Here is a 25,055-nt window from a genome sequence, read left to right as displayed (position 1 = left end):
AATAATATTAGTGAATATGTCGTCTTCGTTATACCAACTGGAACATATCAACGATTATGTCTTAAACAGATAACATAAAATATTCTCCATGTGTCCAACATTGTTTCAAATTGTCAAATGCAGCGTATATATATATATATATTTATATATTTAAACTTACATTTGCTTTGCTTATTTTTGTCCAATGGGAGAAATTGACCTCTCTATATTAAATCAAGATGTAAATTTCATTATTATAGAATCTTTGCCAAGAGAAGGGCGCTACCTTTGAGGCCCTGTGTGGAGCTTCATTTGAACGATGTGTGGATATTGAGCGGTGTATCCGGACTCACAGTTACCAAGCTAATCCAATATTCGTGGCTTCATAAGATTGACGTATTTAAGTTGAATGGGGCCACATTCTCATATTCTGTAGTTAATTATATATTATGGTTTAAGTGTAACGTATTATCATGTCAGTACAACAAATGCTGCATCGAAAAGTTTATCAATTATTACTGTCCGTCTTTTAGTATAACCCGGAATTAGTACTGCTACCGTTTGCAAAACATCAAAATGGCTGCGGCAGGGTTGCCAGCGATTCCTCCGAATCTAAAAGCGATTCAACATTATATGAAGACAGCTACAGAACATGACAAAAGAGACCCTATTGTCGCTTACTATTGTGAGTATATTGTGTCGTCGACATGAAACTAAATGTCTTTCATGAGTCGATAAACTCGTTTGACAGGTTGGTACGAACTGGTTGTTTTAGGTATGATTCATGATCACGATGATCTTAATACATTTCACTGTTTTATTTATTGAGGGTGGGGTTTTGGAAGGGTATGAGCCATCGAATTGTTCACTCACCTCACTTTTGCTGATTGTATGTACAGAGTTACAAGTTCGACTTTTCAAAAACGTTCACGAATGTGTTTCTGTTTAGATCTAGTGTTCTGAACGTCTTGACAGTTGGCCTAGAGATACATGACAAGTGTCATGTTAGTGAAGCAAGAATATACGTGAATAAGCATTGTGTTGGATGTGTAGTAAGGATGGATGGATATATATTATGATGTTTATGGACAAAATTAGTCCCTTCACGATTGATCATGATGTCAACATGGTCAATCACTGGATTGTCTGGTCCATACTCGAGTATTTACTGACCACCGTCTCTAAAACAACAAATAAATCACTAGAGTGTTAAGCTATGCATATATTTGTATCACCTATTTATCATGTTTATGTTGATATGGTTGAGCTATTCAGAGTTTCGGATACAAAAAGTGCAAACCGAACATTACAGAATTTGCCAACCAGATATTTTCGAGAAACTACTTGCCGGATATTACAACTTGAGACCGGATATCATGAAAAAGGATATAATATACAGAGATACAGTCAGACTGACATGTTTTTGTTGGTGATAAGTGTAAATGCGACTTGCACCATGTTACCAAGCACTATCAGTCAACATCATATTATGCACGGTAACAACAGGTGATAACCATGATAACAAACTTCAATTGTAAGTAAGAATGTGAAAGTGGAGATAATATATCGGTAGTCATGATGTTTACCATTTAAATTCCTAGGCATTGTTTTTATATGTTGAAATTAAGATTATCGTGTATATTTTCTCGTAAACTTAACTAAGCCAGAAATAACAATCACATTTTCTCCCTTTTTACCTGTGATTCTTTTAAAAAATACACAATAATATAACTTCAAAGAGTTTTTATACAATGATCGGAATAATTGTTTTTGAAACTTTGGAACAGCTGATTGCTTTTATGTTGGAACAATTTGTTCCGTCACTGTTGAGACCTCCCACAGATTTGTGAAAACAACATTTTGACATAGTCAAACTACAACAAATTTGAGTCAGAATGTGGCATTTATAATATATATGTATCCATTCTCTGTCAACTAAAGTTCATTTCAAAGCGTCAATATCGGTAATCTGACCGTGGTTGCTGTAAATAACCTTGAATTTTAGTGTTCCATATCTGTATAAACCTTGAATAAAACATGGCCAATCAGAAATTTAGTCAGTCTGATAATATGATGTTACGAACATGAGCAGTAGGGACCGAATGCAAATTTAATTATTTTCACATAAAGTATTTCTTGGTCACAGTAGGATTGTGACAAAATTACTGTTTAAAGAAATAAATGATTGAGATCTGACAAATTCTAATTTCAGACCTGAACATAATTTTGGTAGGAGGTCAAGGATGAGGGGGCTTCCAAAAGAATTTTCAGCCTGTACATCTTCATAGTCAATATTTACCTTTTACCAATCAGAATTAGTAAATGATTCCTCAAATGTCAGTAGCAGCTTACATAAATAATGATTTTCTGCTTCTGGGACCAGGTGACTTTTGGTACAAGGGCTAGATTTTAGGTTGAGTGGATGCTATCTGCCATCACTATATTGTTGTATCTCCACCATGGTAGTACTACATTTTTCAGGCATGTTTGTTTCTTCACTCTCACCATTTGGGCCTCTTTCTCCTCACAGGTCGGCTGTATGCCATGCAGAAAGGAATGGAGATTGATATGAAGTCCCCAGATTGTCGGACTTTCCTGGTCACAATGATGGACTATCTTGAAAAGGTGAGAAATGGTTATACCGTGTATACTTGTTTTCTTCATTACAAGCAGACTGCCTCAGTTGTCTAGCAGAAAGAGCGTCTCTCCTGAGAGCGGATGGTCAGTAGTTTGATGCCCGGCCATGTCATACCAAAATTGCAGTGCATCACACTCGGCATTATGGGGATAGAACAAGAACTTGTTGGCTCGGAGTCAGTATAGTGTGTCTAAGTGGGGTGTCTATGTTAAAACTGCAGCATTGTATCTCTATCTAAGTGGGCTAACACTGTATAAGACCTGCATTTATCCGCACTAGTACAAGTAGCCAAACACCCTTGGGCATACACCATGCTGTGTAACTTTGTATCATGCCTTTCTACCTTTTACAAATTTGTTGTAACATACATAGTTGACATACTGGTACACATACAGTAGAACACGGATAGAGCGAACAAACGGATACAACGAACTGATATCTGAACACCGACAAGCACATCTACCACTAATTAGTGACGTGTATATCGAACTAGGAAATCTCACTCAGTGTCGAGTGTCACTGGCTGTACGCAATCAGCGGTGACGGATCAAACTTGTTAAACCTAAATGAATGTTATGAAAGGTTATCTATTGAATGCTATGAAGTGATCACTGCTAATAACACTCCGTCGCAGTGGTGACTCAGCATAACACTACTGCCACAGGCTAATTTGCATATCACGTGATCGGACTTTTCTCTTGTTTGTAAACAGACGCGCTTTTTCAGAAATCAGTATAGAATGTACTAGTATTTGGGGGCGCTTTACATATTGTTTTGCATAACTATATAGATATGCTACTACAACTGCGACAGTGAGTTGCATGACAATATATATTTATGCATCAAAGTGACCGTGTCACTAGCTCTCCGTTGGGCTTCGATGACAGCACGTGGAGCCCTACAACCAATGTAAACATAGGATAACTACGCAAAAACAAGTAGATTTTTACGTATTTGCATACTCTCTCAATGGAAGTTAACCATTCTTTGACATTTGTTTATGAAAATGTGTAGACTTGTCAAACATGAAACGGATGAAAAGCATATGCAATATCTTGAATGGACTGTGAAAGATGTGACGAATCGTCACATGGCGCTGGCCTGTGGCAGAGGTACTATGCTAGCTGGCTGCTGGCCGCATGGAACTCTGGGTAGGAGAGTGTGCTAATACAAGTCAATGCTGCAATGTTTTGTTCTATCCAAGATGGCGGACGTTTCCGAGCGAAAAGATATATAACGAACAATGGATATAACAAACTGATTTCTCTGGTCCCTTGTAGTTCGTTGTATCCATGTTCTACTGTACTCAAATCAGATCACTTATTTTTGAGCATACATGCATACATGATGAGGCTGATGCTTCACGGAGCAAGGCGGCCATTCCTCCTGAGTCCTGACCATCTCCGTGGTTTAGTGGTAGAGCGTCCGCCCGGAGAACAGAAGGTCCGGGGTTCGATCCCCGGCCGCGTTATACCGAAAGACATTAAAACTAATAAAAGATGGTACTTGTTGTTACCCTGTCTGGGACTCGACATTAAGGGGCTAAAAAAAAGGACTGTTCGGCTCGGAGTCAGTATACTGTGTCTGAGTGGGGTATTCATGTTAAACCGCAGCATGGTATCTCAGTGGGCTGGCACTATAAATCGGCATCAGTCCGGACTAGTACAAACAGCCACACACACACGCATGCATGCACGTTGCTATATAAGTGAAATAATCTTGGACGCGACGTTAAACCCCATTTCATTTCACCTCCTGAGTCCTGCTTGTAAACTTGTTTAATTAATAATTGACTTTCACTTCATGTGAGTTCATTGAAGTGTGAACCTTTATAGAGTGAGCAGGTGAGGACCAAACTGTCACCAAACATCATGTCACTATAGGGGGCATGGATGGCCCAGTCGTCTAAGGCGCCGCGATTTGCTGGCACTAGTCCTGTAGTCCTTACCAAACTGCCCAATAGTAAAGGTATCCTAAGGACTAGTAGAAATTGGCCCATTTTAAGGGTTTTGCTATATGATATCATTATAAGGACTAGTGGACAAAAACTGTTAGTTTCTAACCCTGACTCATGTCACTATATTGTACCTCGAAGGTTGTAGCCCATTATCTATACATAATTTTATTTAGTATGCGTTACTTCATGTTTACTCTGACAGCCATACAACAACAAGCTGTATCACGGAATAAAATAGTTTCTTAAAAACAAGAGGTGACATGAGTGTATGTATGCTCAACTTGCTCTACACGAACAACTTTTGCTATTTGTTTACAATAAATGTATTCAAAATAATGTCATCATTAGATGAAAAAGGTGTGTTGAGAACTACCTCAGTAATTCAGTTTCAATGACAGCGCATTGTAATACATTTGCATCAAATACAAAACATCAAAATGGCTGACACGATAAACGTGACAGGAGAGATGTAGTTAAAGAACCTTTGGTGGTTACATGTGTTGCTCATCATTGATTAATTGTCAAGTCATTGAAGATGTGTTAAATAGATACCAAGGTAAATTTATAGATTGCTGTAGACTGTCACTGTCAGTCTAAATATGGATTGAGTCGATACAACGATAGTTTGGATGTGCATTTCTTTGTTCAAAAGGATGGGTCGTAGCGAGGATATTTGTGAACAATCGTGCAGTCAAACTATTTGAGGTTTCTCAATGTAATTTAAACCACTGAGTTCAAGATTAAAGGGTCTACATGATCAGAAACAACGCTTCTGCATGTTTTTGTGGAAGGGAATTCCCCGGGGTTTCCCCCAGGAATGTGGAAGTAGTCCGTCAGTGTTTACCTCATTTCAGGAATACAGTCTCATGAAAAAGGTATGAACGCCAAAATGTGTCCTTCATACACTTTTGAATGTCAGTTTCACGATCATGTGACTGGCCTCTCATCCAATGGAATAGCTGTATAATGTGTAAACTTCAAGTTAAAAATTTACTGCTGTATGAGGATGATGCTATACAGAGCAAGGTGGTCATTGCTCCTGAATCGTGATTGTAAATTTGTAAACATACATTTGTACAGGCCAAGAAGGAGCTGTATGAGGCTGATGCTATACAGAGCGAGGTGGTTGGGCAGGCTCACATGGAGAACTATGCTCTCAAAGTCTTCCTGTTTGCTGACAATGAGGACAGAGCTGCTAGATTCAACAAGTAAGTTAATACAGGCTACCACTCTCTCATGAAACTGTATGCTTCCAATGTACTTAATGCATGTGTTCAAAGATTCCACACTCTGTTTTTTGTTTGTGTTTTCACTTACATGTGAGCTTGGGTAGAATGAATTAAAATAAATTGGATCAACACTGTAGTTTTTATATATTTGTCTATAAGTTGTTTGGATCTGGCTGTTGAGAAAATATAAATGCTAAAACAGTCAAAGTTGTGTTTTTTTAGCACTGTATATATTGTATATAGCATGTAAAGTGCAGGATGTTAGTTATTTTAACAGCAACAAATGTATGTATTCACGACTGTCAAAGTTCACTTTTCTTTTCATTACATGTCTAAAGTTTACAGTAAAATGGTAGGGCAACTAAATGTAAATTCAAACTATTTCATATGATTCTGTAAACCCAACAAAAGATTTAAACATGTTGCTTGAAGAAGACTGGAGGTAGTGAAAATGAGTGAGTGAGTATAGTTTTACACCGCTTTTAGCAATATTCCAGCAATATTACGGCGGGGGACACCAGAAATGGGCTTCACACATTGTACCCATGTAGGTAATCGAACCCGGGTCTTCAGCGTTACGAGCGAACGCTTTAACCACTAGGCTACCCAACCGCCCCTAGTGAAAATGAAATGGTGTGTACTGTGTTGTGGAAAACTTGAATGAATTATCTGCTTGGAAAATGAGAATGTTTGTGTTAATAAAGAAGATATTTTTTACTTATCCTGCATTACTCCTTAATGCATTCACTGCTAACCTTACGACAACAAAAGGACAGCGTTCAGCGGTGGTCTTTGGTGAAGAAATAATGTTGTTTCAAAGTCCCTGTATCATGCACATTCAAGGGTCTAGAGCACGTCTCGTATAGTCTATTCCAGCGGGCTGGCAGATCAGACAATTATAAGCCTAGACGCATGTCTCTCAAGGAAGGCCAAGACCAGGATTCCTTTCATGGGAAAGGCAGAGGCAAAGGGAAACCTCAAGGTTCTTATCAGTCCAGTCGTGGTAAATACCAAGGCAGGGGAGGTGATAAAAGGGGTAAACACTGAAGTGATGGACAGTCACGCCTGGGATCTCCCGCCCCCAGTCGTCCCAATTGTCAATTCCCCCGTAGGCGGGAGACTGAATCTGTTTTTGAAAAAACGGACCATTCTCAAAGACGATCACGTACTCAACGTACTCCGTCACGGTTCCGGTTATCCTGGTACCCAAGAAAAAATCGGACAAGATGAGAATGATCAACAATATTTCCTTGATCAGTCTCCACTTGCGGGATGCCTACATGCATATACCTATCCATCCCTCCAACCGAAGGTTCCAGTTCAGTGGAGTTCACTTCCAATGAGCAGTTCTCCCATTTGGCATTTCATTTAATAATGAAGCCAATAACCATGTTTCTTCACCTGAGGAACTTTTGATTCGAGCCGTACATAGACGACTGTCTCCTGTGTCATCAACACATACCCACATAAGTACGCCATCCTGAGTTTATCTGACGGCTGCTGTATCAACTTGGATGGCTAATCAACGAGGCTAATTCAGAGTTAACTCCATCTTATCAGCTCCTGGGCCCATTTGCACAAAGCGATCTTAGCGCTAAGATGATCGTAACTCCCATACTTTAACATAGGCTTACAATAGTTGTAGCGCTAAGATCGCTTTGTGCAAGTGGGCCCTGGTCACAGGAGGCCTGTTCCAGACAGACCACGATCTCCTATCAGTACCGAGGGACAGATGGCTAAAGATTTTATGCCTCTTGTCACCTGAACTACACCAACCATGCATGCTTCACCAATGGCAAGTGTTGTTGGGGTTACTCACTTCGGCACAGGACTTAACCAGCAGAGGCTGATTACAACTGTGCCCAATCCAACGATTCCTGAAACCTTACATCAGGCGTCAGGATCCACTCAAGGCCATCACTTTACCGGTCCCTCAAAGGCCTTACCTCAATTGGTGGACTTGGGAGGAGTCTCTTTATTTGGGTTATCCCAAAATTACACCTGTTTGTAGACACCTCCCTTCAGGGGTGGGTTGCTTGCCTGCAAGGCCAGACAGCCTCAGGGCTATGGTCCGGTGCTCATTGAAATTGGCACATAAACAATCTGCAGTTGGAAGTGACAATTCTGGCCATCTCTCATTGGTAGATACAGCTACAGTCCACGCAACTCGCAATATCCACAGACAACAGCTCTGTGCAGTCAAGATACAACGCACTCCCACTCCTTTCTTCAACAGACATGCATGTTCTTCCATCTAGTTGATCGTCTGGAACTACAGTTCCAGAGCTCCAGATAAGCTGCGTATCTGCGTAAAATACGCATCAGAAATGCAGAAATAAGCAGTAAAATATAATCCAAGTGTATCAAATATGCAGCGAACATTACAGATACGCTACAAAAATAAAACTTGTGCGTATCATCAAAATATTGTGAAGTAGCCCTGCGTATACGTTTAGCAAATCAGCAACTTATTTTGAAATTATAAACGGGCATACCGTCAACCTTGCCAAACTCCACGATGACCGTTATATCATGATCATTTGCCATCACACTTTCTTGTGGAAGTATCGTGGTATTTTTGAGTCCTATAAAGCTCTCGAACCCACACGACACCAGTTTGCAGGGACTAGATGAATAGTGTTTTTAAATATTTAACTTAAATACCCACATGTGTAAAAACTAGTGGGTAACAGAAATTTGAATACCCAGATAGAATTACTGATACCCAATGATTTTAAAATGCATGGGTAAAATACCCACAACACCAAAAGCTTATCTGGAGCTCTGAGTTCATAGTTCAGCACATCCCCGTATGTCAGAACATACTGGCCGATGCATTATTGTGCCCAGACAGGGTTGCTCCCACCGAGTGGAAACTTCACACAAAAGCATTTCAGTTACTGCTTCTGAAGTTCGGGCAACCAAACATCGACCTATTTGCCAAAACCATCAACTTATGAGGTATGTCTCCCCATTACGGTATCCGCAGGCATAGGTGGTGGATGCATTCAGCATCCCTTGGGATGGGCTAAAAGCATTTGCTTTCACGCCACCTGTTCTACTTCCCAAGGTGATCCACTACGATCCACTACCTCTTCCACAGTGGTCCAATCGACTCATTCACCCTCACAGCAAATCGGCTCACCCAATGCCAGACCAGTTTCGTCTGCACGCTTGGTTCGTCTTATAAAGGCGTTAAGTGCGAAGGGCTATTCAGCACGGGCAGCTAAAGCTATAGTTTTAGCTAATCGTCCCTCAACCAGAGGATTATGCGATGACAAGTGGAGATTGTTTGAGACTTTTTGCAAGGCAAAGAACCAAGATCCCACAACTGCATCACCACAATTCCTAGCCTACGTTTGCATACCAAGAAACACTTGAAAGGTAGCTTGTCATCAAGGTCACATGACAGCAGCAATGGTCCGTATAAAAAGCAGGAATGCCACTTTGAAACAACTTTATTTCTTCACCCAAGACCATAGCCGTAAGCTGTCTTTTTCTTGTCGTAAGGTAAGCAGTGAATGTAAGGGGTAATACAGGATAAGTATACAAATGTAAAAAAATATTTAGATTTTACTAAAATGGTACGTTTGTTTGATTAGGTAATCACAAATGCAACTTTTTCATTTTAATGCCTTGTTTATGTTAAACAGTGTTGTGTTTTATGTATATAAAGTTGTACCAATAATGGGGCATGTTGACCAGTCTTGCAGGGTTATCTCCCTTGTTAGCATGATTAGAATTAGATGTCATGTTTTCAAGGGATTCTTGAACATGTTGAACGCTTTAGCATAGGGATGTCATCGTATGTCACGATATCAGTGTATCAATACATTTTAACATCTATACACTACCTATACAAATTTATGAATATCGATGGTAAATTAATAATTCACTGCCACAGAACATTTCTCATGATTACCATGGCTAAGAAGGCAGAAAGTTCAATTTACATTAAAGGGACTTACATAAATACTGTGTTATTATAACTGAATAATGTTGATCAAATGAATAAAATAAAAAAAATTGATTAAGCCATATTGATTGATTTTCAGAAATGTAGTAAAGTCCTTCTACACCGCCGGTATGTTGTTTGATGTGCTCACAGTGTTTGGAGAGCTCTCGGAAGACGTAAGTTGTATAAGGCCATGATGGTTTTTACAATACATTTCATATCATGGAAATGAAGTCACAGTATCACCATAATATATTTGTTACACAAAAATGGACTGTTACCATGTTTACAGAAAACGGTTTATCATGTGGTTCTTTGTCCTCACAGAATCGGTTATTGCCAACATATTTTTCTCAAATTACTGGTGTTTGAAACAACGTTGACGTCAGCTGAACCTAAGTCACTCTATAACTCGTGTGAATTTTGACAGCTCTTGTCAGCAATTGTTTATGTCCTTTGTTTAAGCATGTTAAGTCTTCATGTTATCATACAAGGGAGGGTGGTAACAATTGATCCAACTATCAGCCCACGAATGACACCTCTAATACAGACAGACAGACAGACAGATTGTTTATTTGAGTCTCACCTCACAAAAATATTCACATGGATACATATAAAAAAGGACATAAAAGTGAGCCGTTAAGGGTTACGAGAGACTTAAAATATATCACAGTATGTACAGCATAAATATATTGGTGTAAAAGGGGTATGAAAATATCTACCCGTAACTAGCCATATAAAATATTCTTTCTTCGTTGGAGAACTAATAAGCAGGTTTTGGCTGTAAAATATACATAATATTTAAAAAGTACAATAAGTTTATCGGTATTGCATAACTCTAGAAAGTTGGGATAGCTAAAACTGACCTTTTCGTATAAACTTCACGCAAGTCATCGTACACAGGTCAATCCAGCATTACATGACATTCATCCTCAATACTTTCCTTACACTGAAAACACACTCTTTCATTCACATTCATATATCTGCCAGTTTCCAACTTCAGAGGAGCAGTACCTGATCTAAATTTGGAGAAGGCAGAGCGGTAAGAACGAGGCATATACATACTTACATAACTTTCACACCCATACCCATCTTTAAACATTTTATACATACATAATTTATTACCACCCGTTCTTCCGCCAGGCTTGCATAACAGTTCATTCCAATCAGACACATACTTTCACATGCATATATCATACACACATACAACTACTCTTTTCACGCTAACATTCTCAGAAATATTCAGACCCCATTCCTTCAGCTTAATACAAGCTACACCAGTTGGTACTGACATGATTAATGAAAGTTCAGCTTATACATTGCCTTTTTTTAACTCTACCAGATTGAGAAGAACAAGAAGTATGCCAAGTGGAAGGCTGCCTACATCCATCGATGTCTGAAGAATGGAGAGACACCGATACCCGGCCCAATGGCTGAAGAGGGTGAAGAAGGTAGCACTGTCCGTACTGTCTAGTCTCCCCTACCTCATGTACACTCATTGGTCACAGCGGCCACAACTTAGTTGTGCAGAGTTGCCTCCCTTACATCGCCAGAATCGCCTCAATAATGATCTTACAATTTACACACAAATGTTTTCCCATAGACTTCTATAGTAACATTATATTTTTTTCATTCAACAGCTATTACCTGTAGGTGTGTGCACAGTTTGGCCTTAGATTGGCAATCAAAAAAGAATGACTAGCTTAGCCAGCTCCTTTTCCAAGTACAGGATGCTAAACATGCCACCCCAAGTTCAACATCAAATGTCACTTGCTTGAAAATATATCTGTGGTCACATTTAGCATGAGTCATCATGTTGAAAAAGACGACACTAAATATAGAAAAACATAGTCTGTTTTAATTACTGGAATTATGTACATTAAAAAAAAATCATCCAATCGCTGCTGCCAGCTGATTCAATCTGCACTGAAGTCTCTCTATGAAAACTGCTTGTTCAACAACTGATTCTGATTTGGTGTAGTAGAACCTGAAGTCCTCTTCACAATAGAAAAACGAAATATCATGATTATTAATTTATGAAGGTAGCTGCATATGTGCTAATACTTATAAAGTGAAAACAAGCCATTCCAACAATAAGGAATATTATTTACAGTAGTGACAAAACTTGCAAAGTGCTGTTCTTACGATTTGTTTGCTAGAGATAATCATCGTTGAGTTTTTGTCACATGGTTCCAATCTGGGTAAGCTTCAGCTGTCAGGTGACTTTATTTGGGCTATATTTAACAGCATGTGCAGTATACGTACATGACCAGGACACACTGAATGAAGAAAACGTGGATGTGGCATTTCAAGTACTGTTGACCACATTCCAGATGCACACCCTGCTAAATATAAGTGCTCGCAGTTATCTGACTGCGTATGCTTACCTGGATTGTAAATACGTGATTGTAAACACTTGATGATGTATGTTGCTACCAAAATGGATATGTCTTGAAAAGCGCACTTTACTGTAAGTAATATTCCTCATCACCGGAACGACTTGTCTTCATTTTTTGTGTACAAGCACGCTATCAGCTATCCTAGTTAATTAATAATCGCAATATTTCGGGATTCTATTTCATGTTTTGAGGACTATGTCAGCACATACCTGTGTTCATGGTTTCACCAAAGTGAAAATGCAACATGTGACATATGCTGTCCATTGTCCTGTGTAGACTTAGCTACTGCTGGAAAGGTGCCAGATAAGTGACGTATCTGAAGGCAACATGTGACATATGCTGTCCATTGTCCTGTGTAAACTTAGCTACTGCTGAAAAGGTGCCAGATAAGTGACGGATCTGAAGGCAACATGTGAAACTGAACTAATACTGGCCATTACTTTGTGTAGACTTAGCTGCTGGTGGAGGATCTCCCCAGCCAGGGACATCGGGCATGAGCACCTCCGGCAACATGGAGAACAGTCTCTACACTCCGTCATCGGGCTCCTTTGCCCCACCAACCACACCCCAGGACCCACCTCAGAACGCCTATCAACCACCCCCGCAGAATGCGTACCAGCCACCCCCTCAGCAGCCAGCGCCGACACAGTACAATCATCCTGTGGTACCCAACACATGGACACCTGCCCCCAACCCAGGTCTGTATCTCAGAATGAGCGTTTTTCAAGGGAGACAACTCTTATTGTCCTCATCTTGTTCATGTCATGTTAGTTCTTATTTCATGTGCGTGGACATGCCATCGAGTCCCTTTTGCAGAAATGTTATTTTAAGAATAGTTTTTATATTGTTACATACTTAATGAGGAAGAGACAAGAACGTTACAGCTAGTTTAGTTGTAAGAATTACTGGTAATCCTGGATTAGTAGAAGAAATTCACAAAACGTGTTTGAGACAGTTAGGCAGTGCACAGAATTTGGGAAAACATACGCATGTTGTGCACGTGGAGGTCATGACGATGAAATTGACTACGGTCCTGTGGACAATATGTGTTGCTCATAAAACACTATTAAGAGGTCGGTGTATCAAGTCAATGCCAGAATTCTATTAGTATTTGAAGTATAAAATATTTGATATTTACAAACAAATATTCCTTTCTTACACCAAATGAATTCCTTTTATTGTCATGATACTTCTCAATTGTTGTTATCTATGCAAATCAATGGGTATCTCATATCAGCATGTACTATTATGTACTATTGAACTTGCCACTAGAACACAGGACACACACATATCCATTGTACTACTTGTCACGGACCACTGTACCCCTTTCTTTACAATGGCATGTGTCAGTGGACAGACCTCATACATTGGACCCGTGAATATCCGGGGTAGAATAGGTCTTCAGCAACCCATGCTTGCCGTAAAAGGCGACTCTGCTTGTCGTAAGAGGCGACTAATGGTATCGGGTGGTCAGACTCGCTGACTTGGTTGATGCATGTCATCGAACCCAATTTCGTGGATCGATGTTCATGATGTCAATCCCTGGATTATCTGGTCCAGACTCGATTATTTACAGACCGCCGTCATATAGCTGGAATATTGCTGAGTGTTGCGTTAAACAACAAACAAACAAACCTCGTACAGTGTCATACAAGGTTAATTGTCAGGTCACAACTTCTCCTGCCTTACCAGGGCCCCGTTGGACAAAGCAATCTTAGCACTAAGATGATCGTAACTCCCATACTTTAACATAGGCTTACTTTAATCGTAGCTAAGATCGCTTTTTGCAACGGGGCCCAGGAGTCCCAGCTACCTTCACTTGTCGTATGAGGCGACTACACGGTTCAGGTGGTCAGAGTAAGTGACTGTGTTAAGTGCGAACTATATAAAAACATAGATAGACCTTTGGAAATCAGTTAAAAACTTTAAGGAGCACCATTTGCATACAATCTATTTATTGTCAGTAGTCACAGAGTTTTCTCCTGCCTGTGAAGCTTCTGTAAGTCAGGTTGCCCACAGTCTGTAACAATATAAAAAGTAGTGATGAGTATTGGTCTGGCTTTTGTTTTGCAATTAATGGCAATAATGATTCCTGTATTGCGATTTGTACCACATGTGTTCTTTCATCTGTAATTTCTTGTGAACCTGAATACAAAATATACCAATTGGTTGAACTTTTTTTTGATATCCGAAATGGTCCAATGTCCAATCCATAGTCACCCACCATTTTGTTAGATGTTGCTGTGGTCACAACTGCGTAATGCACCCATTATATACTGGAAGCTGGTCACGAAATGTTTCGCATTTTCATTCACAGGAATCATTGCTTATTTCTAAAAAGCATAATTTCAATTCAAATTGTTACTGATATAGGCTTTGCCAACAAGATGAAAATATGCATGATTTTTTCAAAACGTATTGTGCAACATATTCTAGTATTTCAAACCATGGTATACCGGTAATACTGTGCACCTCTAATATCAAGTGGGGACACAGGTGGCCCAGTCGTCTTAGGCGCCCCAATTCGCTGTACAGAGTTGCGTCCCTTGGGCACGCCAGAAACCTATGATTGTGGTTTCGAATCCCGGTTCGCCCTGATTATGTTTCTAGGTTTATCAGCACCATACCCGTGCTCGTGGGTTTCACCAAAGTGGTAAATGTCTAAGACCTGCATTGCTTCGAGCTTTCCTCCCACATTAAGCTGACACGCTGTGATATAACTGGAATACTGTTAAAGAGGCGTTAAACCAACTCTCACTCACTCACTCACTCACTCACTCACTCACTCACTCACTCACTCACTCACTCTAATATCAAGTGTGAAAAGATGTTTAAAAAGGCCGTGACTTTTGTTACTAAGGTAATGTACTCACCGTTACTAGCGGTGTTAGGAGTTGGCACTTGTCCTGTAGTCCTTGCCAAACTGCCCAATAGTTACGGTATCATAAGGACCACTAGAAATTTGCTATATTTTTTTTATTTTGCTATCTGTTATCATTATAAGGACTAATGGCTGAAAAATGTTGGTTTCTACTGCTGGTACTTAATTGGTTCAACACAACTCACCCCTGCATCTTGTGTGTTTTTCTGTGACAGCCGGTGTACAGCTTACGACAGAAGACTTCCAGAAAGCCATGAAGTTATGCAAGTACGCCAGCAGTGCTCTGCAGTACGAGGACAGCAAAACTGCTGTGGACAACCTACAGAAAGCTTTACAACTACTGACCACGGGTCACCAAAGCTAGTCAGCATAGAGCCGCTCTTCTAGAACATGTGATACTAGGGACTAGCGTCATATTTCTACACACAGCTTCTTGTCCGATTGTAAGGGGATGCCACATTGCATGGGTTCAGATATCCCAGGACAGTGTTTCTTAGTGGATTCTTGGAAAAATTGTTTGGTTGTCACGAGATAAACTGCTGGAAATCAAACGTTTCAGCCTAGCATGTAATTGTTCCAGCCTAAATATGATATGTGTTGCATGAGGTGCACCTAGCCTAACACGGCATCATAAGACTTTCATTCCGTGTGTGAATTCAGTTGATTTTTTTAGGTAACCTGCATCATACAGTATTTGGAAAGAAAATCCTGCTAGCCTTCCTGGCCAAACCTTACCATGTTCAGACAAGCCTCAAGGAAAAGTAGATCAAAAATTGGTTTGAAGCCTACCTCTATTCCAAAGTTTATATGTCTAATATTGTCTATGATAGGGTGTCAGTTTTGCAAAGGATGAAGTTAAGCTGTAAATTAAAGCCTGAATTTGGCTAACAGTGTACACCCATTCTATTATTGTTTGGCATGACCCAATAGCTGTCGGCCAGCTGTAATGGAGTTTATTGCCTTTCTTGACTGAAGACATCCTCTGGGACCTGTACTGTAAGTTGGTCATAGTGCTGTGACTGACAAAACTCTCATCCATCAACATAGAACAGTCGAGCACTTTTTGTAGAACCTAACCCTGGGCCTAAGACGACTGTTTCTCAATACTTTAACTTAGCGTTCCACTGTGGCAGTACTAAGATGGTAGTTGTGGGTGCAGGACCCAGGGCCTAAGACGACTGTTTCTCCCATACTTTAACATAGACTTTCCACTGTGGCAGTGCTAAGATGGTTGATGTGGGACAGGGCCCTGGGCCTAAGACTACTGTTTCTCCCTACTTCAACTCAGCATTTCACTGTGGCAGTGCTAAGATGGTAGTTGTGGGTGCAGGACCCTGGGCCTAAGACTACTGTTTCTCCCTACTTCAACTCAGCATTTCACTGTGGCAGTGCTAAGATGGTAGTTGTGAGTGCAGGACCCTGGGCCTAAGACGACTGTTTCTCAATACTTTAACTTAGCGTTCCACTGTGGCAGTACTAAGATGGTAGTTGTGGGTGCAGGACCCAGGGCCTAAGACGACTGTTTCTCCCATACTTTAACATAGACTTTCCACTGTGGCAGTGCTAAGATGGTTGATGTGGGACAGGGCCCTGGGCCTAAGACTACTGTTTCTCCCTACTTCAACTCAGCATTTCACTGTGGCAGTGCTAAGATGGTAGTTGTGGGTGCAGGACACTGGGCCTAAAAACTACTGTTTCTCCCTACTTCAACTCAGCATTTCACTGTGGCAGTGCTAAGATGGTAGTTGTGGGTGCAGGACCCTGGTTCTAAGACGACTGTTTCTCAATACTTTAACTTAGCGTTCCACTGTGGCAGTACTAAGATGGTAGTTGTGGGTGCAGGACCCAGGGCCTAAGACGACTGTTTCTCCCATACTTTAACATAGACTTTCCACTGTGGCAGTGCTAAGATGGTTGATGTGGGACAGGGCCCTGGGCCTAAGACTACTGTTTCTCCCTACTTCAACTCAGCGTTTCACTATTGTAGTGCTAAGATGGTAGTTGTGGGTGCAGGACCCAGGGCCTAAGACGACTGTTTCTCCCATACTTTAACATAGACTTTCCACTGTGGCAGTGCTAAGATGGTAGATGTGGGACAGGGCCCTGGGCCTAAGACTATTGTTTCTCCCTACTTCACCTCAGCGTTTCACTGTGGCAGTGCTAAGATGGTAGTTGTGGGTGCAGGACACTGGGCCTAAGACTACTGTTTCTCCCTACTTCAACTCAGCATTTCACTGTGGCAGTGCTAAGATGGTAGTTGTGGGTGCAGGACACTGGGCCTAAGACTCCTGTTTCTCCCTACTTCAACTCAGCGTTTCACTATTGTAGTGCTAAGATGGTAGTTGTGGGTGCAGGACCCAGGGTCTAAGACGACTGTTTCTCCCATACTTTAACATAGACTTTCCACTGTGGCAGTGCTAAGATGGTAGATGTGGGACAGGGCCCTGGGCCTAAGACTATTGTTTCTCCCTACTTCACCTCAGCGTTTCACTGTGGCAGTGCTAAGATGGTAGTTGTGGGTGCAGGACACTGGGCCTAAGACTACTGTTTCTCCCTACTTCAACTCAGCGTTTCACTGTGGCGGTGCTAAGATGGTTGATGTGGGACAGGGCCCTGGGCCTAAGACGACTGTTTCTCCCTACTTCAACTCAGCGTTTCACTGTGGCAGTGCTAAGATGGTTGATGTGGGACAGGGCCCTGGGCCTAAGACGACTGTTTCTCCCTACTTCAACTCAGCGTTTCACTGTGGCAGTGCTAAGATGGTAGAAGTGGGACAGGGCCCTGGGCCTAAGACTACTGTTTCTCCCTACTTCAACTCAGCGTTTCACTGTGGCAGTGCTAAGATGGTAGAAGTGGGACAGGGCCCTGGGCCTAAGACGACTGTTTCTCCCTACTTCAACTCAGCGTTTCACTGTGGCAGTGCTAAGATGGTTGATGTGGGACAGGGCCCTGGGCCTAAGACTACTGTTTCTCCCTACTTCAACTCAGCGTTTCACTGTGGCAGTGCTAAGATGGTTGATGTGGGACAGGGCCCTGGGCCTAAGACTACTGTTTCTCCCTACTTCAACTCAGCGTTTCACTGTGGCAGTGCTAAGATGGTAGAAGTGGGACAGGGCCCTGGGCCTAAGACGACTGTTTCTCCCTACTTCAACTCAGCGTTTCACTGTGGCAGTGCTTAGATGGTTGATGTGGGACAGGGCCCTGGGCCTAAGACTACTGTTTCTCCCTACTTCAACTCAGCGTTTCACTGTGGCAGTGCTAAGATGGTAGAAGTGGGACAGGGCCCTGGGCCTAAGACGACTGTTTCTCCCTACTTCAACTCAGCGTTTCACTGTGGCAGTGCTAAGATGGTTGATGTGGGACAGGGCCCTGGGCCTAAGACGACTGTTTCTCCCTACTTCAACTCAGCGTTTCACTGTGGCAGTGCTAAGATGGTTGATGTGGGACAGGGCCCTGGGCCTAAGACTACTGTTTCTCCCTACTTCAACTCAGCGTTTCACTGTGGCAGTGCTAAGATGGTAGAAGTGGGACAGGGCCCTGGGCCTAAGACGACTGTTTCTCCCTACTTCAACTCAGCGTTTCACTGTGGCAGTGCTAAGATGGTTGATGTGGGACAGGGCCCTGGGCCTAAGACTACTGTTTCTCCCTACTTCAACTCAGCGTTTCACTGTGGCAGTGCTAAGATGGTAGATGTGGGACAGCGCCCTGGGCCTAAGACGACTGTTTCTCCCTACTTCAACTCAGCGTTTCACTGTGGCAGTGCTAAGATGGTTGATGTGGGACAGGGCCCTGGGCCTTAGACTACTGTTTCTCCCTACTTCAACTCAGCGTTTCACTGTGGCAGTACTAAGATGGTGGTTGTGGGACAGGGCCCTGGGCCTTAGACTACTGTTTCTCCCTACTTCAACTCAGCGTTTCACTGTGGCAGTACTAAGATGGTAGTTGTGGGTGCAGGACCCTGGGCCTAAGACTACTGTTTCTCCCTACTTCAACTCAGCGTTTCACTGTGGCAGTACTAAGATGGTAGTTGTGGGTGCAGGACCCTGGGCCTAAGACTACTGTTTCTCCCTACTTCAACTCAGCGTTTCACTGTGGCAGTGCTAAGATGGTAGAAGTGGGACAGGGCCCTGGGCCTAAGACGACTGTTTCTCCCTACTTCAACTCAGCGTTTCACTGTGGCAGTGCTAAGATGGTTGATGTGGGACAGGGCCCTGGGCCTAAGACTACTGTTTCTCCCTACTTCAACTCAGCGTTTCACTGTGGCAGTGCTAAGATGGTAGATGTGGGACAGCGCCCTGGGCCTAAGACGACTGTTTCTCCCTACTTCAACTCAGCGTTTCACTGTGGCAGTGCTAAGATGGTTGATGTGGGACAGGGCCCTGGGCCTTAGACTACTGTTTCTCCCTACTTCAACTCAGCGTTTCACTGTGGCAGTACTAAGATGGTGGTTGTGGGACAGGGCCCTGGGCCTTAGACTACTGTTTCTCCCTACTTCAACTCAGCGTTTCACTGTGGCAGTACTAAGATGGTAGTTGTGGGTGCAGGACCCTGGGCCTAAGACTACTGTTTCTCCCTACTTCAACTCAGCGTTTCACTGTGGCAGTACTAAGATGGTAGTTGTGGGTGCAGGACCCTGGGCCTAAGACTACTGTTTCTCCCTACTTCAACTCAGCGTTTCACTGTGGCAGTGCTAAGATGGTAGAAGTGGGACAGGGCCCTGGGCCTAAGACGACTGTTTCTCCCTACTTCAACTCAGCGTTTCACTGTGGCAGTGCTAAGATGGTTGATGTGGGACAGGGCCCTGGGCCTAAGACTACTGTTTCTCCCTACTTCAACTCAGCGTTTCACTGTGGCAGTGCTAAGATGGTAGATGTGGGACAGCGCCCTGGGCCTAAGACTACTGTTTCCCCCATACTTTAACTTAGCATTCCACTGCGGTAGTGCTAAGACTCCAATACTCTAACTTAGACTTTCCACTTGTATTGTGCTAAAAGATTGCTTTTTGGAATGGGACCCTTATTGTTTTGGCTTTGCACCTGTTGAATAGTTTAAGTAACTGTTATGAGGTCTGATGTAGAGAATACATCACACTTGTTTGAAGTCATCTTTTGCCTTATATAGATGTCGGTGACAAGGGAGTGGCAACAGATCACTAATGCTGTGTGGTAATGTGAAACAATCATATTCGTGTTACACTTATAAAGTATGTTGTTAATAATTCTAGATATCAAGCCAGGTTGATGCTGTATGGCCCGGGACAACACAGATTTTGTTAATACCGCATTCAGCAATACTCCAGCTATATGACAGTGGTCTGTAAATAATCGAGTGGATCAGGCAATCTCAGACTGTTGGTGAGTTGTGATAGAAAGCTGTCTCTATGGGATTGTTTATATTTAATCTCAAATGTTTGAATGAAAGGTTATCTTTTTCAAATCAATTTTTGTGATTCTTTAGTAGAACTATGATTAGTATAACTCGCAGTCTGTTAGTACAAAACCTGTCCTGTACAATACCTGATCCATACAATAGATATGTCCCCATCACTTAGTGCTTGCTTCGAGAGATCTTTAACCTGTACAACTACAAGATGGTCAGGTTCCATGTCTTGGTTGATTGCTTGGCCTTCAGGGGCGGGTCCAGGATTTTAAAAAAGGGGAGGTTCCACTTGAGCCATTTGTTAATAATTTTACTTCAACAACCAGATCAACATGTTATCATGGTAGGAAATGTGCATACAAGTTGCTATCAGATGTAAAGAAGGGGGAGGGGTAGGGACTCCCCCTCTGGATCCGCCACTGGCCTTGTACCCTGATGACGTGGGGTCATTGTTCCTTGTACCAACAACAGACCAGGGTCCACTTGCACAAAGCGATCTGAGTGCTAAGACTATCGTAAGCCTATGTTAAAGTATGGGAGTTACGATCATCTTAGCGCTATGATCACTTTGTGCAAGTGGACCCTGGTGTTACTGCCAGAATAGTGCTTACTGCAGTGTTAAACAACAAGCAAACCATTGGTACACAATTGACAGGAGCATTATGAACTGCATATGACATCGTGTTCTCTGTTTTCTCTTTAGACCTATACAGAGACAACTTCAGAACCTTCTGAGTGTTTTATCAGTGGATGATTGTCAATGATTTTTACTGAATTAAAAAAATTGTACTAGTTCAGGCTATTGTTTTCTTTAGACTTTCCTTTGTAATAAATGGCTTTTCCAGATTAAAGAAAAAAAGTTTGTGTCATAAGAATTGCCTTATAAATAATGCTTTATGGATTTTAATTAGAAATTGAAATGAAATATATTTTATGCCAGGATTGTGACAACTTCTAAAGAACAAAAGACATATTCTTTGATGTTTAATGCTAGAGTTGATTGGTTTACTGTGATACAGTATTGAGTAGATGTTTGTACCAACTGCCTTTCGGAATGACAATTTAAGCTGTGATCAATGTTCTGAAGTCACTAGTGTTCACATTACACACTGGCTGGTTGGTCCCTGGTCCAGGGGTCCTGTGGGACATACAGAAGCTGTGTAGTGATCAATGTTCTGAAGTCACTAGTGTTCACATTACACACTGGCTGGTTGGTCCCTGGTCCAGGGGTCCTGTAGGACATACAGAAGCCGTGTAGTGGGTGTGGCTCACTAGGTCAGCCCCTGTTTGCTGAATGGTGTCATACCTGTACATGATGTATATACATTTACTTGTAACACTTTTCACAAATCCGTGTAAAAATGTTCTTAATCAGGAGTATTATAATCTTTAAGATTGCTCATATAGTTAAGTATGTAACATGGTTGACTTTGTCTTAGATCTTTGTCCAATACCATAGTGATACTGATAACTATGACTGTTTTGTTATGTTTATGTACTTATTAACCTCTCAAACTAATGATTTCTAAAAAAATGGTAGTGGTTTTTGTTGCTGTTTTCTCCAGTTTAGCTTGAAGTGTGTTAGCAGGACATCAATATGGAGAAGTTAATAAACAGGGTATGTCATGTAATGTCGCGTGAAACCTTTAATCAAATATCGGAAGAGAAGAATACAGGGCCCCAAAAGATGAAAGGATTCCCAGTGCAGAGGTGTACTTTTCAGCTGCACACTGTTATATGGGATTATGCCCTAGATTAACTCTCTAGGGTTGCGACGGGTACTCGAGTACCCGATAACGGGTCGGGAAGCTTAGGACTCGAGTCCAATTTTCAGGACTCAAGTACCCGTTCAGGGGAGATAACTCTAATCGCCTTTCGTAACTCGTAAGTCACTTCAAAATGGACGAAAAAGCGGACAAACGTTCAAATGTTTTAGGTAAGCCATGCAGGCATTTAATTAAAAACATAATACCTTAGAATAGATCAATAGATGTTTGATGACCTTTTATTCGCAAAAGCATTACAAACAAGTGGGACAACATTGAACTACGGGTACTCGAGTCCGGTTCGGGTATTGTCTGCCGGGTACTCGAGTTCAGTTTTCGTACCCGGTCGCAACCCTATAACTCACTCCAATAGTGATCTTTTGTTCATTATCATTGTTTTAGGTTCATTATCGTCCCATGGTCGGGATACTCCTTCAGGAGTTAGAATAGGTCCCCAGCACTTATGGTTACCCTAAGAGGCCTCTCAGTGGATCGGGTTGTCAGGCTCGCTGACTTGGTTGATTGCAAGCATATTGCATCCCAATTTGTGGATTAAGCCCACCGACACTCACCAGATTGTCTGGTCCAGACCTGATTATTTGCAGACTCCTGTCTCATAACTGTTTATTGTTGAGTTTGGCTTTAAATAACAAACGTTATTAATCGACTGTCCGTAATACGCTCAGATCGTCCCGCATCATATAGACGCACTTGAGTGCCGGTATGGGTTCAGCAGGCCAAGACAGGATTTGTGCAGGTCAATACAGCTTTGCTTGGCCATTACAGCTATTGTGCATGATTGCATTCCTAATTCTTGAGTGTACTGCAATCGTTAACTAAATAGTATTTCATACATTTCAATTTGAATGCTTTTCCTTGCTCTTCTTGACTGGTACTTCTTGAAAACATAGAGTTTAACAGTCAATTAATAAATACTGGGGTATGTCATTAAATAGGTGTTTTCATATTGGCCTTGTTATAGGTCCTCGTTGAGCCATAGTGGCCCCAGGTAAGCTGTATTGGAATGAGGAATTGTTGCCTCGGGCCAATCCAGCCTGCCTCTAGCTAATATGCCTGACCTTGGACCTATAAAAAGCCCAATATGAAAACACTCATATAATAACATAATTGTACTATTGACTTCTCTCTCGTTATACTGATTGTGATGAGATAGATGAAATATTGTTGACACTTTAACCCACTGCCCAGGGCATACTTTGTCTTGTTGTAAGACATGAGAGTTATATGAATAGAATTGTTATGCCTCGTGTACAATAGGCTATTGGCCTCCAAGTACCGAGCTGAAGTCTCATAAGTTTTGTAACAGTTTCATCGTATGTCAACGTACTCCAGTGTGGAACGTTGCTCATAGTACCCATTGAATGGTTTGTCTGGTCAGGGCTTGATCATTTTCAGGTTGCTGTGGTATAGCTGAAAAATTAAATAATATAGAAAATTCACTCACTCAAAACTGCATTCGGGGGCATGGGTGGCCGAGTCGTCTAAGGCGCTGCGATTCGCTGTGCAGAGTAGTGTCCCTTGGGCATGCCAGAAACCTGAGATTGTGGGTTCGAATCCCGGTTCACCCCAATTATGTTTCACGCCTTGATATAACTGGAATACTGTTTAAAGTGGCGTTTAACCCAACTCACTCACTCACTCACTCACGCACGCACCCACCCACCCAAAACTGCATCCTCAACTTCCTGGATGCATACAGCCCAAGCTTCCTGTGACGCAGTTCAGTTGTTGATGAAACATGAAACTCAATGTGAAATGCCATGTTCACTCATGTCAATAGGCCTTGTGTCAACACTGTTGATAAAAACCAGGAAGAAACCACCAAGTATTTCTGTAACTGTCCTCTGTATTCAAAGATATGAAATGAAAATAACTACTATGAAATAAGTATTCTTGCACTTTACAATGAGTTACTGTTCTTGTACATATTTTGGCTAGAAAATGAAAAGTTGTCATATCTTGTTAACATATTTCTCCCAACATAATCTAACAATTCCATCAGCTCATCTCCCTGTCATGTTTATCTTCACCTTTGGAGCGTAATCTCTGCGGTTTAGCCTAGTGGTTAAAGCGTTCGCTCGTCACGCTGAAGACCCAGGTTCGATTCCCGACATGGGTACAATGTGTGAAGCCCATTTCTGGTGTCCCCTGCCATGATATTGCTGGAATATTGCTAAAAGCAGCGTAAAACCATACTCGCTCACACACTACATGTCCCAGGCATAGAGCATACATAGACAATCTCTCACTCCTGAGGCAAGAGAGTTAACTGACTCTAAAACTCAATTTCCATTATTTTATGTGGTGTTAGAACAATAGGTTGATAGCCAGTGTATTCTTTATATGATTGGAAAGATCATGTGAATCTATTTCACAAAATAAGGAATTAAGATACAAAATATTACTTCTCTAAATATGTCGTACTTTAACAAAAGCAGTTGGAGTAGCAATCCAAGTATACACACTCTCAGTGTTTCAACAGACATCCATGGGGCACTGGGGGACCAGTCTAAGGGCGGCAATTTGCTGTGTAGAGTGGCATCCCTTGGGCACGCCAGAAACCCAGGGGCTGCACATCCCTTTTTTTCACACACCTAGTATAGTATGCCAGCAAACCATGTGTTTTTTGTTCACTTTGTGACTTGGGTACAGTGTGCATCCTCTCTCTCAAACTCTCTTTCTGTGTCAGACATTCTCTATGTTCTGAGCGGAGAGGGACACGAGTTTGCCTAGTGGATAAAGAATTTGTTTGTCACGACAAAGACCCGGGTTTGATTCCCCACATGGGTACAATGTGTGAAGCCCATTTCTGGTGTCCCCCGCCGTTATATTACTGGAATATTGCTAAAAG

General features: G+C 41.8%; 1 protein-coding gene across 1 annotated transcript; it reads left to right on the top strand.

Annotated features, from left to right (window-relative positions):
- Positions 1 to 536: 536 nt before the first annotated feature.
- LOC124116412 (vacuolar protein sorting-associated protein VTA1 homolog) lies at positions 537 to 20,474 on the top strand. The gene is made up of 7 exons (XM_046477733.2): positions 537 to 664; positions 2,510 to 2,604; positions 5,655 to 5,782; positions 9,859 to 9,934; positions 11,101 to 11,209; positions 12,607 to 12,855; positions 15,254 to 20,474. The coding sequence occupies exons 1-7, from the start codon at positions 556 to 558 to the stop codon at positions 15,400 to 15,402; spliced, it is 915 nt and encodes a 304-aa protein (XP_046333689.1). The 5' UTR covers positions 537 to 555; the 3' UTR covers positions 15,403 to 20,474.
- The last annotated feature ends 4,581 nt before the right edge of the window (positions 20,475 to 25,055 follow it).

Source organism: Haliotis rufescens, unplaced genomic scaffold (assembly GCF_023055435.1).
Source record: "Haliotis rufescens isolate VD_foot unplaced genomic scaffold, xgHalRufe1.0.p SCAF_5, whole genome shotgun sequence".
In the NCBI taxonomy this organism is placed as follows: Eukaryota; Metazoa; Mollusca; class Gastropoda; order Lepetellida; family Haliotidae; genus Haliotis; species Haliotis rufescens.
Note: the sequence above shows the minus strand (reverse complement) of the source record. Positions and strands in the feature narration are given on the sequence as shown.

What these genes read in the sequence shown, in the direction of transcription:
- LOC124116412 (XM_046477733.2), top strand. Translation starts at nt 556, where the DNA reads ATGGCTGCGGCAGGGTTGCCAGCGATTCCTCCGAATCTAAAAGCGATT. An exon ending in TTGGAGAGCTCTCGGAAGAC is followed by an intron (nt 9,935 to 11,100) that starts GTAAGTTGTATA and finishes TAACTCTACCAG; the next exon opens with ATTGAGAAGAACAAGAAGTA. An exon ending in GGCTGAAGAGGGTGAAGAAG is followed by an intron (nt 11,210 to 12,606) that starts GTAGCACTGTCC and finishes TACTTTGTGTAG; the next exon opens with ACTTAGCTGCTGGTGGAGGA.